Here is a 14,079-nt window from a genome sequence, read left to right on the forward strand (position 1 = left end):
TCATTCTCATTTTGATTCAAAAATTCAACGAAAAAAAGGGTCAGGGAGAGGAACAAGCCAATAACCCACGAATGGCAGCCAAGACATGTGTCTTTCAGACGATAAAATCAGTTCCGTCATCAGGTTCGATAGGAACTAAGAAAGTGAAAGAGATTAGTGCTTTGGCCGGAGTTTGTGGTGCGGAGTTTGAAGATTGTGCATGGATCACTTGGCTGGTGTGCGAAGCAGTGTTAATGGTGTTAATTAATCGTCACCTCTTCCTGATTTCCAGGATTCAAATACATAAGAATGTTCCATGATTTGGAACTCTCTACCAAGTTAATTAAATGAAGAAACTAATGCTAGATACTCAAAGCAATAAAACATTGGATTAATATAATAAACTCAGTATTTATCTAATTGATTCATTTCTCAATTAATGGTAATATATACAAGATATATTATTTATTTTTGTTCAAGATAAGCAAGTACAACACACAGCTGGTGTAAGCAGCTTAAGGCTGATATAATCTTGATTTAATCTAATGGTTGATTTTAAAGGCTGTTTTGCCTTCTTTGTCAAAGCAAGCACCTAAAAGTCAGCACCAAATTTGGTACTTGACTTTGGTGCCAGCAAATCAAAGAAAATGGAGAACATGCGGATTGACAAATCTACTTTAAGTTTTCCCTAGACCAAAACTATCTTGTTTAATGATTTAAGATGGGAAAATCCTGCCGTATATTTATATTGAAATGAAATAATTACGATGGTGATTAAGAGAATCAAGTAAGATATTAAATCTTTTGCATCTTGTTTTGCAATCTTGTGGCCTTTCCTCACTAGTTAATATTTAATGTTGCAATTATGCTTATATGTTACAAATTGTATGTCTTCTGTTATTATATGGATACCATAATAAAACTATAGAAGCAAAAGATTTCATTTTGCGAATACGCAAAATTAAGTACTGAAACTTCTCCATTTTCAATTGAATTTTAAAGTATCCATTTATTGTCCACAAGTTACTCCTCGAGATAAAGTCAATGGCGAAATCATGAACACATATATATAAATTTTCAAAAACAACATACAAAAAATTATGTAACAGAAACAATCACAAAACTATAATATCTAATAGAGCGAGATTAAGTAATCTGATCAATTAATTAATGGGTAATTCTTACTTTGGTCCTTGTTATATATGAGTGAGATATTGTTTAAGAAGTGTACTATTATTCTAAATCTGTGATATCATTCTGTGTCAACGATGCTTAGAACATGTTTAACATAAATCTAAAATAACACTTGTGCCTCTGAGTTTTATTATAACTATATATTAGTTTTTTTTAAAAAAAAAAAAGAATTATAACATACCAAAATTTGACCCTTTTTTTAATATGGTACAAATCATTTGACTCTTTTTGTTTTAATATGGTAAAATTCAATTGATATATTTACTATCAGAATTCAATTGGGGGATCAATATCACTAAAACACATTATAGTATTCAACCCTAAGCTCAATCTACAAACTAGCGAGAGAGAAATCAATTCTCACCAAACTATAGATATATGATTGTTAAAGAGAATGAGAGTCCTAAACTAGAACTCAGGTTCGGATAGGACCAGTTGGGCTAGGAGCCCACTGGCCAACAACATATACATTTAAAAGACCATTTGCCACCACATATTCACTCATCACGTTTCACTGATAACACAATCTATGAGAAAATAGACATTGAATACCACACTCATACATACTAATGGTGTTTTTTTATCCTAAAGCTCATAAATATTAGATGTACCATTGAACAAAATATCAATACCACATTTAATATACATAGAAATAATTCAATCCAAGATTCTAAACTTTATTAAACTATAGAAAAATTATTACACCTTCTGGTAAATAGTATAATTTACACTATTGCATCATTTTCCTAGATTTTAACCAATGTAAAATTCTGGAACAAATCACTACTCTTACCTACATCAAAATATTTAATTTCTTAGAAAATCAGCGGGTCAAGATCGATCTTTCAATTCTTTTTTGATTGTTTTAGGCCCAACTCGAGATGACAATTCCATACTCATAATTCTTCGTGAGCCCACGAGGGCCCAGATGAACGTCAAGAAGAGCCTCATATCTTCACTCAACGGTAGACACACCATAGTTGGGTCTCACACTAGTGGATTTCCAAGCTAAACTCGAAGCCGATAAAACTGCAGAGCATGATAGTCGAAATTCACCCCCAAAATTGAAGCAACAAGGGAGCCGGATTTCACCATTTACCAAGGTGCACGCGTTTTCAGTTTAAAGAAAACAAAGGCATTTTTTCACCAGTTGGGTGCTTCAAGTACCAATCTTGTGCCGGACTCTTTTTCCTCTTAGGAATTTGCGAGTAGTAGATATTTATCTTATAAATTTATGGGTAGAATAGATGCATATTCTTCTAAATTAAAGAGTTAGGTTTAATCGATTCAATCTAGATTAATCTTAGTAGATCTCTAATTATAAATATTAATAGAGCTGTTATTATAACATATCAATGTTTGGAAAAAAAAAAAAAAGGAACGAAAACATTTTTTCTTGCCAAATTATTTTCAGTTCCTAAGTTATTGCCATTTTGCACACGGTTCTGAATTGCCTCTCCGTTACTCAACGGCTTCATCAGATTTTGTTTCGCATATGCCGCCATCAGCAATAATGAGGTTCACTATCGAAATTCGGGTCCTTTCATGATTAAACCTAACTCTTTTGTATTTTTATTTAATCTTATTCATGAGAATAATAATTAAATCATAAGCATCTCGGATTATCATTCGACAAACATTGCTTACAAACTTTGTAATAAAAATAGAACAATTATAAATCAAAAAGCGCAACGCTTTTTCGGTTTATGTTTTAGCAACATGATGACCTTCTTGTACCCATTTCGTGTAGTTAACATTAAGGCCACATTGATAATTTCATTAATTCTGGAACACGTGGAAAGGTGGAATTGGCTGCTGCAGATTCAACACCCCAAACAGTAAGTCAGTATCATTGATAATTTTTTTTTTTTATCCTCCCATAATCAGACTTCGTTTCTACGCGAGATCATAAAACAATATAAAAATTACAGTGTCAGTGAATTCTTGGCTGGAAATGGAAGCTATGCGCGCACACTACGAATGAAGCATGATGATGAATGGGACGGCGAAATGTTGAAATTTTATCACAAAGTTTGGTCTCAAGTCTCAACAACCAAAAGGATATCACGTTTTTTTCTTGATAATGAAGCGTCCTCGTGGCAACATATTTTCGACACCCGTCCTGTTTCAATTGGAAAAATCCAGCATTTATGTGGTCCACATCTTTCAATTATAGTGGGACTTAAAAGCGCTGCCAACCACAATTAATAGAGACTGAGAAATTCTCTACGCATCCTCTTCTTCTTTTTTGGTTTATAACTTTTAATTTATACGTATAATAACTCAATTCAGACCGGCACAATTATCATATGACTTTTGTTATCTTATATGATTATATAAGATATATGATTCTTTCACAATTATTATATTTTTATGTAATAATTGTGGAAATAACATGATTTTATTATCTTATATTTCTATAATTGTTGGATTTTCATCAAACAGCTATAAAAGAATCATATATCTTACATAATTATGTAAGATAATAATCTCTTTATCATGTACTTTGAGCGTCTGTCAAGTATAACAATAGGGTATATTTATTTATTCCGTAAGAGGGAATGACCATTTCAACATTCCTTCATGATAAAAGAAGACATATATATGTGAAATATCGGTGGAAGACAAGAATGAGATAAATCTAAATTAACTAGTTAAAAATAAATCAATAAGTAGAGAAACATTAGATTAGAGTAATAATGCTAGGTAACCAAACGTCTAAATTTTAATTTGAGTCCCAACTAATATAGTATTTATTCATTGGATTATAGCTAGTAAGTCATTTATAAATTATGAAATTCATCATCTAATAGATGAGTAATTCATAATATTGAAATTCAAGTTGGGGCTATATACAGAGATGCCTAACATTATTGATTAAGTATATATTGGACATTATTATTAAATCAAATCTAATTTTATTTTTATTTAAATATTATATTATCTATTACGAATAATAAATTTATATTATTGAAATAAAAGCTTAGGTCAGTCAACTTTTAAAGTTGATATTGACAGCGTTGCTTATGATCTATTTACTGTGTATGTATATATACCTAGGTGGACACCATAACGAGTAGTGATCAAATCCAAGAGAATTCGATCCATGGCTAGATTTCTTCCAATCTTTGCTACCCAAATCATCTTTCTCCTCTTTCTCCTCTCTTCCTTCACCAAAATTCAAGTCTACGGCTATGCCAAGACCATGAACAAAAACCTAATGGGGCTGAAGAAAGAAAAACTAACCCATTTTCAAATCCACTGGCACGACATCCAAAGTGGCCAAAACCCTACTTCAATCTCAGTAGTGAGGCCACCCACAAACACATCAACAAACGGTTTTGGCATAATAAATATGATTGATAATCCACTCACTGCAGGGCCAGAAATGAGCACAAAAATGGTGGGAAGGGCACAAGGGTTTTATGCACTAGCTTCACAAGAAGAAGTTGGCTTGTTAATGGCCATGAATTTTGCTTTCATTTAAGGGAAATACAATGGCAGCAGCATCATTGTGCTCTGAAGAAACCCGGTGTTTTCAAAGGTGAGAGAGATGCCAGTCATTGGGGGCAGTGGGCTTTTCAGGTTTGCAAGAGGTTATGTTCAAGCTAGAACCCACAACTTTGATCCGAAAACAGGGGATGCTACAGTTCAGTATAATGTCTATGTGATGCATTATTGATGATATAATCGGTTTCGCTTTTGGTCCTTTTCTTCTTTGTTTTTAGTAATAAAGTTATTCTCTTTTTTATTTTGTGGTAGGTGATAGCTTTGAAGTTGGCTTCTTTGTTTGAAATTTCACTTTTGGCATGCTATTGCCAGTCACCACAAGTTTTACCATGCATTGTCTCTTGACTTTTCAACAGACTTCGGTACGTAATATTATTTGCAGATTCGCTTTTAGTAAGAGGTTTGAAGATGATGGCTCAACATTTATAAATAGATTGGATTATCTTTTTGTAGAAACTCACCTCTTTTTTTAGGCCTTTTTGTTCTCAGATTGCTCTTTTTCTTTCATCAATAATTGGCACGATAAACTCACACGAATGCGCCGTCGTCTCCAAAAGCATTTCCAAGATTTCGATCAATATTATCAATAACTCATCAATGACCATTTGGATCCAAAGCACGCAAAAATTGTTAGTCAACAAGGGGACTTAATCGATGACCTACTTAGTCTCACTAAAGCTAGTGCTCTGACATTGGATGATGTCAAAGTAGTGATCATGGTATGTAAATAATCTATTCCTTTTACCGAAAATTAATTTTATTTCTCAACTATTTGCTCCCCATTAACATGCTTGGCCGAGTGTTTTTCAAGTATACCTAGCCATCGCAGTTTGAATCATCAATTTTGGGTTGCCATCTCTCTCATATAAGACATACAATTTAATTTGTATATACGTAGGAAATATTTATAAGTAACACGGACAAGAATAAAGTTACTATTCCAATTAGAAGGTTTTGCTGAAATAGAAAAGGAGAACTTGGTTTGTAGATTGAACAAATCTCTATACGGTCTCAAACAGGCACCGAGGTATTGGTATAAGAGATTTGATTCCTTCATCATGAGTCTTGGATACAACAAACTCAGTTCAGACTATTGTGCATACTACAAAAGGTTTGATAACAATGATTTTATCATTTTGCTGTTGTATGTGTATGACATGTTGGTAGTAGGCCTCAACAAAAATCGAGTCCAAGAATTAAAGGCATAATTGGCTAGAGAGTTTGAAATGAAGGACTTGGGACCAACAAATAAATTTCTAGGGATGCAAATTCACCAGACAGAAATAATGGGAAGATTTAGTTTTCTTAGAAGAATTACTTGAAGAAAATCTTGTGATGCTTTAACATGCAAGATTGTAAGTAAATTTCTACCACATTTCTTATTAATTTCAAGTTATCCTCACATATGTGTCCTAACAATGAAGAAAAGAGAAAAGAAATGCCTCGAGTACCGTATGCATCATCAATGGAAAGTTTGATATTCGATATGATATGCACTAGACCATATATTGCACAAGCAGTGGAAACAGTCAGTAGATATATGTCGAATCCTAGTGGAGAGCATTGGAAAACTGTGAAGACGATCTTGAGATACATTAGAGGAACCTCATATGTTGCATTATATTACGGAGGATCAAAAGTTGTCGTCAGGATCTATGTGCACTCAGATTTTGGAGGAGATCTTGATAAAAGGAAATCTACTACTGGCAATGTGTTAACACTTATAGGAGGAGCTATAAGCTGGGTTTCAAACCTGCAGGCTGTTGTGGCTTTATCTATAACAGAAGCAGTATACATAACAATTACATAAGCTTGCATGAAAGCTATTTGAATACAGAGGTCATTGGAGGAGCTCGGGCACAAATAAGGAAAAATTTATGTGTTTTGTGTGTGGAGACATGATTGGTTCTCAATCAAGTCTTCAAGTGGGAGAATTGTTGAACATGTACATGCATGTGGCAAATAATTACATGTGGCTAGCATGCAACTTTTAACTCTTGGCATAAATTTGTTGAGTAAGTGGGAGGCACACAACTTTTAACTTTGGCACCAAAGTGGAAAGTTGAGTGAAAATTTATATTATTTTAATGCCCACTATTGTTGATTTTTTGGGCATCACTTGACCTATAAATAGAGGCTTCATTTGCCCTCTTTAATCATCCTATTTTCTCTAATTTAAGTGAGAGTACCAAGAGGTGTAAGTGGAGAGTATTGAAAGTTTTGAGCGCTAGTTCTAATGTTTTTGAGAGTTCGAATGTATTGGAGTTTTGGGTTGTGAGACAAAACACTATAATACTTGCAATTCATTACCACTAGGAAAATATTTTTTTATGTGTTCGCCCGTGACCATAGACTAAAAGAATCACGTAAATTTTGATGTCACTGTGTGATCATTAATTTTTAATTTCACTTTAATTACATTTCTGCTTCACCCGCCAAATTTCTCAACAAAATGGAGGGGGGATGTGGCGTGTAACTTCTTCACGAACAAATGTGCTGTTTTACAATTCAATATGCTTTGTGCGGAAAGATTTTAAGAAACAAATAAACTTCACTTTTATTCATTTTATGTGGATCAAATACTTATTTATACATAAGATAAAACGTCATAAAAGTAAATAATGAATAAAATATTTTGGGATTCCTTTCGCCTTACTCGGTTTTGCTCTAGGGAAGGAACTAGGCTAGTTGGGTTTTCATGGCCTCGTCGGATGTCTTTAAGAAAATCTTTTCTCTTAATTCGATTTATTTCTATGATAGTTGAGAATTTATTTATTTTTGGAGAAATAAAATGAATTTTAAGCATGTGATTGACAACCGAAAAAATTAAACAAAAAGGGGAAATGATCAAAATTTATGCTGTTCCAGTAAATTAATCATTTTCCAAGTGATCATTTTTAAACAACCTCAAATCCCTCTGTCAGTAAACAATTCTACTATCTTTCTCTAATTTTTTTTTCAATATTTTATGCCTATAATCGTACTTGTGATTTTATTTTTTTCAAATAATTTGTTTTATTAATCAATTTGCAAACCTTGTTGTCACTTACAATACTACAAATTGTATTCAATCCACCAATCGGGAAAAATTTTAAATCATATCCTATCAACCAATCCACCAGATTGAAAAAAAAAATGAATTGGAATTTCCAGAACTGGGTGCTCTGGTTTGGACTATGAGCACCTATAGCTGGATATTTTGTAAAGCACAATTATGAGAAATGAAGCAAATTATTTTTAATAAATCTCAATAAGAGGCGGGTTTATTATTGCTATAAGAAATGAAATTACAAAAGTCATGGAGGAACAAAATGAACAATACCTAGAAATTATTGAAACGTGGGAAGAGATAGAAGTGTTGATCAGACAGAATAAGGACAGGATTCTGTCATTTAATTTAAAAAAAGAAAAAGAAAATGCATGCGAACCATAAAATGACCAGCACTCGTAAATCGTAATGCTTAGATCGTTTTGTAGAATTCAATAACCCAATAGCAGTAAACACGACATATAACTTTAATATCTGTAAATCCGGCTTCTGTTGCCAAGGCCTTGAACTCCGCCAATGTCCTCTCCTTTGCTCCGGGAAATAGATTGGAGAGGTGTAAGTCAAGACTTGCTATATTCTTGCTTACAATATCAGTCTCGGGGAATTCTGGCACTATTGATTCCACCAAAATGACCTTTCCGGATTCCGGTATTGCTTCGTAGCAGTTCCTCAGTATCTTCGAACAGTCTTCATCGCTCCAGTCATGAAGTATCCACTGAGAGATTAATTTATATGAAAATTTCGTGAAATTTCAAAATTTTCGGAATTGACATACGTAATCAATATTTTATTTTCTATTTCAATAATTAAATATTAAGTAGAGAACTAACCTTCATGAAAATAGCTTGTCCTTTAGGAACTTCAACAAACATATCTCCTCCAACATGCTCCACACCTTCACGAGAATTAAAACACAAGGGAAAAATGAAATTATCGTTGTTTTTAAAATGATAATTAATTGAAAAAAATTTTACGTAAGAGAAGGATCTACAAAATTAAATAAGCTGGCAACGAGTGACGTATACGTGAATAATTATATACCTGGACAAGAGGGTGCATGTTTGAGGACATGAGGTAAATCAAAGTTAATACCCCTTAATTGTGGATATTTAGAAACAACTGATTTAAGATTTGCACCTAAGCCACCGGCAACATCCACCAATTGGTTCAGCCCTTCAAATCCCTTGTAGATCTCAAGAATTTCCTTCATGACTATAGTTGTGTGATTGTGCATTGATTGATTGAAGAGGTTATTTATTCTTTCATCTTTGGCGGCAGCCGCAAATCCATCCATTCCATTATGTGCCTTCATAAATGGTACTGACCCTTCCAATAAAGCATCCTTCGCGCAGGACCTGTCAGAAGATATCATGCACACATATGAGTATTAATTAATTGAGTGCATATATTATGTTATAACGTCTACAGATACAATTATTGTGAGTACAAGGAAATTAGAAAGCAAATTACCAAGAATCCATACTAATTTTGTCCTGAATTATGAGCAGAGTGGGAGCAAGAGAAACTCCATCTTTATTTGGAACAAAATATTTGGAAACTGGTGTCAAGCCATATAATCTCTGAACACTTCCGTCTTTGTTCGAGACAAGATTACATGTGAGAAAAGAGTAACTGGCTAGGAGGCGTAGCATTCTGTCCAGTATTATTGGGGCTTTTTTGTTATTTGTGGGCAGCTGAGAGGCAATCTCTGAAGACGAGAGTTGAGTTGGGCTAACTTTCGCCATTATCTCCAACAAACCGAGCTCAGTGGCAGATTTAATGGTCATCGGAAGTACTGCGCCGGAAGCGAGTTCCATGGCCAACAAGAAGTCTTGCTCATCCCTTGCTGGTTTCAACATGACTTGGTAATCATCTTGGAGTGAACCCATCTTCTTAGGCTAATTAGGATTATAATGGAGAAACTAACAAGGTGCTGTATGGATGCTGAAGAGTAGTGCTTAGTTTATGGAACGCTAAACCTTTATATAGTGTGTGTGTGTGTGTGTGGAAATTGCTAACATTAATTAATATTCTGTTATTAACATACGTCCAAGCATGTCTCAAAGGGTCAAGGTGGGAGGGCTATCTCAGCTAATAAAGAAATTTTGATCGAGCAGCCCCAACCATAAACAGAAATCATCACGTGTTCAAATTGAGTAAGTTACATGTTTGAAAGGCATCGGTGCTAATAATGTTCCAATTAAATAGGTTATCGCTCCAGAGATGGGCCATTCCCAGCCATTGCCAACAAAAAAAAAAAAAAAATTGAGTGGTGCTATTGGCACACCTGCATTATCCTCTTAAAACTCCCTTATTTTCTTTTACAAATTTACCCCTAACTGAAAACGCCCCACATACCCACAGCCAATGCAAAGTCATAAATAAAATTTAAGGACCACACACACAGCTGCAGATTTATTCTTTCCCTTTTTAAGAGTTTGATGAATACCATTTACCTGTGGTAAAACTAATTTACATTAATTAAAATAAATTCATTAATTTATATTGTACTATTCTTTATTCTTAATTATCTCAAAAAATATCAATGATATCTTGTTTCATGCGTAAAAAAAGAGTCAAATCCTGGAAAAATGTTATGAATAAAAATAGATAGAGATGAAAGCATCCCACGACTTGTTGTGAACCTTTAGATGTACTCAAGACATTCAAATTTTAATTTTTTTCTTATTTTGAATTTTAAGTCTATGAAAAGTTAGACAAAAGACAAACTACCATAAAATTAATCAATCCCAAAATGATATTAACCGTTTTCTTTTATATAAGATGCACGATTAACATTATCAACAAGAGAAACATAGAAAGTTTTGTTTACATACCTAAAGAAATTAAGAAAAGAGACATCATGAATAGGTTTCTTTAGAGAAAAGAGCGAAGTAGGGATATTTCTGGAATAAAAAAGGGTGTCAATAAAAATTATCTGATGTTTCAAATTATTTAATAGGGTATATTTAGAAAATGAGTTTTAAGAGGGTAACAAGAGGGTGCCAATAGTCTAACTCAAAAAACAAATTCAGTAGTTTTTTTTTTACAGGATCAATAAATTAAACGTAGGTGATTATTGCTATAGCATTATAATGAGATTGCTCTCCCATTTTGATCCTTTCAGATATACATTATTGGTACACATACAAGAAACGTGACTATTTTGATCCTTTGAGTTTTAAAACGTTTTTATTCTTCATAATAGTTCATATCAGTCTTCTTTTTCTTTTTATTTTATAAGTCATAAGCAAACCTCGTGCTTATATGTGTTTATAAGTCATAAGCAAACCTCGTGCTTATAAGCAAACCTCGTGCTCATAAGCAATTATAAAATAAAAAGAAAACCTCGTGCTTATATGTGTTTATAAGTCATAAGCAAACCTCGTGCTTATAAAAGAAAAAGAAAAAGAAGACTGCTATGAATTATTATGAAGAATAAAAAAGTTTTAAAACTCAAAATAAGGCATGTGCCCCATCTCATCCACCAGTCGTAATTGAACAACCATGAAGAATAAAAAATTATCGAAACGCAAAAAGAGGGATGTGCCCGATCTCATCCAGCGAAAGGCTTTAATCCGCCCATGCATCATAATATATAAGTAGGAATAGGTCTGTTGTTGTTGTATGCACAAGACTCCCCAGCTACTTGCTAAGGAAACAAGGAATGGCTCTACTTGTTGTTGTGATCCTTTTTTGTCTTCCCATCTTTCTATTGTTTCTTCTTCAAAAACACAGAAAAAACAAAAGCGCTAAATTTCCACCTGGCCCTCCTGGTCTCCCCATAATCGGTAACCTCCACCAGTTCGATACCACAAACCTTGCATTTTATTTATGGAAACTTTCCAAACAATATGGTTCCATCTTTTCTCTACGTCTTGGTCTTAGACCAGCCATAGTAATTTCTTCAGCAAAATTGGCTAAAGAGACCTTCAAAACTCACGATCTTCAATTTGCTGGCAGGCCAGTTTTGCTTGGCCTGCAAACGCTATCTTACAATTACTTGGGCGTCACTTTTGCCCCACATTACAATGAATGGAGAGACATGAGGAAAAGATTTGTCACCTCTTTGCTTAACTCTAATAGAATTGAGCAATTTCGTCGAGTTCGAAAGGATGAGATTTTCCGTATGGTTGAAAAAATATCAAAGCTAGGCGATGCCGCTGATGAAGATGGTTCATCCAAAGTGCCAATCAACTTAAGCGAGATAGCGATGACTTGCGTACGTAATATTATTTTTAGAGTCACTTTTAGCAAGCGCTTTGAAGATGATGGCCCAGCAGCTGTAAATAGATTGGATTATCTTCTTGCGGAAACTCAGCTCCTGTCTGGGACCATTTTTTTCTCAGACTGCTCTTTTTCTTTCATCGGTAATTGCCTCGATAGAATCACAGGAATGCATCGCCGTCTCCAAAAGCATTTCAAAGATTGTGATCGATATTATCAACAACTCATCGATGACCATTTGGATCCAAAGCGACCACAAGCTGCTGGTCAGCAAGGGGACTTAATCGACGACTTACTTAATCTCACTAAAGCTGGTGATCTGACATTGGATGATGTCAAAGCAGCAATCATGGTACATACATAATCTATTCCTTTTACCAAAAATTAATTTATTTCTCATCTAGCTGTTCCCCACTGACGTACTTGGCCGAGTGGATCTCAAGTATGCCTGGCCACCCCAGTTCGAATCATCAATTTTGGTTTGCCATTTCTCGTATAATTCACTTGCTTAATACATGTGCTTTAATTTGCATATATGCAGGAAATATTTATAGGTACCACGGACACGAGTAAAGTTACTATTGAAATGGCTATGACCCACCTAATGAAGAATCCTGAAGCAATGAAGAAGGCTCAAGAAGAAGTTAGAAGTGTGGTTAAAGATAAAGGGTTTGTAGATGAAGATGATATTCCAAGATTAGAGTATATCAATGCTGTAATCAAAGAGACAATGAGGATTCAACCAGCGGCTCAATTCATCCCAAAGGCAACTTCAGAAAGGTGCGTTATCGATGGTTATCACATACCAGCTGAGACAATGGTTTTAGTTAATGTGTGGGCAATAGGAAGGGACCCTCAAGTTTGGGATAAGCCAGACAAATTTTTTCCTGAGAGATTTGTGGGGTCTAACATTGATATGGGAGGACAAAACTTTGAATTTATACCATTTGGTTCCGGCAGAAGAATTTGTCCAGGGATACCTATAGCATTGCCCAGTGTGGAGCTTGCACTTGCCAATCTTCTTTACAAATTTGATTGGAAAATGCCTCATGGAATGAAGATTGATGACTTGGATTTTGAGGCTACGCCTGGTCTTACCCAGCACAAGAAAAAGCCTCTCAAGCTCGTGGCAACCAAATCTATATGATGGTTTAGTCATTAGTGTTGTGATTCAAATAAGTTTGCATGCAAGCACTTTTCTTTACGGTTATTGTTTGTTCGAGGATCATAATATGTAACGGTGAGGGGTGCTACTCAGCTCTCTTTTAAAGCCAAAGCTCATAATGCTTTTCTAGATTGCTTTTGCTCTTTGTTAATTTCTTTTAGTGGTTTAATAAAATTTTAGCCCAATTGAAATCATTGTCATTTTCATTCAAAGATTCAACGAAAAAATAGGGTCAGGGAGAGGAACAAGCCAATAACCCACGAACGGCAGCCAAGACCTGTATCTGTCAGACGATAAAATCAGTCCCGTCATCAGGTTCGATAGGAACTAAGAAAATGAAAGAGATTAGTGCTTTGGCCGGAGTTTGAAGATTGTGCATCGATCACTTGGCTGGTGTGCGAAGCATTGTTAATGGTGTTAATTAATCGTCACCTCTTCCTGATTTCCAGGATTCAAATAAATAAGAATGTTCCATGATTTGGAATTCTCTACCAAGTTAATTAAATGAAGAAACTAATGGTAGATACTCAAAGCAATAAAACATCGGATTAATATAATAAACTCAGTATATATCTAATTGATTCATTTCTCAATTAATGGTAATATATCACTACAAGAAAATTGGGATAAGGCAACATCATTTTAACAACGTGCACAGATGGAATGTTGTCAAATTTATAATTAACAACAGTAATAAATTACATGTTGGTAAATAAAAAGTTTTAGCAAGATGCAAAAAGTGACTGTGGTCTAAAACTTTACGACAACGAGCGACCATTTGTTGCGGTATAGGAGTATATAATAACAACATTCATAATTTGCATGTTGCAATTAGTTATTTAAGGCAACAATGAATTGCCTGTTGCAAAAATTATTATTTAAATAAAAACGTTTATATGTTGCATGTTGTTGAAAATAGTTTTTTTTTGTAAAATTCTTTGTTAACTCAATTTAA

General features: G+C 34.2%; 2 protein-coding genes and 1 pseudogene across 2 annotated transcripts; 2 read left to right on the forward strand and 1 right to left on the reverse strand.

Annotated features, from left to right (window-relative positions):
• Positions 1–4,238: 4,238 nt before the first annotated feature.
• On the forward strand, positions 4,239–5,076 carry LOC102622527 (dirigent protein 22-like; annotated as a pseudogene).
• A 2,861-nt stretch (positions 5,077–7,937) lies between these two features.
• Positions 7,938–9,973, reverse strand: LOC102623705 (caffeic acid 3-O-methyltransferase-like). The gene is made up of 4 exons (XM_052435554.1): positions 9,203–9,973; positions 8,774–9,087; positions 8,563–8,627; positions 7,938–8,447 (listed from the first exon to the last, which is right to left on the reverse strand). The coding sequence occupies exons 1-4, from the start codon at positions 9,619–9,621 to the stop codon at positions 8,145–8,147; spliced, it is 1,101 nt and encodes a 366-aa protein (XP_052291514.1). The 5' UTR covers positions 9,622–9,973; the 3' UTR covers positions 7,938–8,144.
• Positions 9,974–11,668: 1,695 nt separating this feature from the next.
• On the forward strand, positions 11,669–13,300 carry LOC102612640 (cytochrome P450 83B1-like). Its single transcript, XM_006492685.3, has 2 exons — positions 11,669–12,311; positions 12,501–13,300. The coding sequence occupies exons 1-2, from the start codon at positions 11,778–11,780 to the stop codon at positions 13,104–13,106; spliced, it is 1,140 nt and encodes a 379-aa protein (XP_006492748.2). The 5' UTR covers positions 11,669–11,777; the 3' UTR covers positions 13,107–13,300.
• Positions 13,301–14,079: the final 779 nt, after the last annotated feature.

The sequence above is a fragment of the Citrus sinensis genome, chromosome 2, assembly GCF_022201045.2.
Source record: "Citrus sinensis cultivar Valencia sweet orange chromosome 2, DVS_A1.0, whole genome shotgun sequence".
Taxonomy (NCBI): Eukaryota; Viridiplantae; Streptophyta; class Magnoliopsida; order Sapindales; family Rutaceae; genus Citrus; species Citrus sinensis.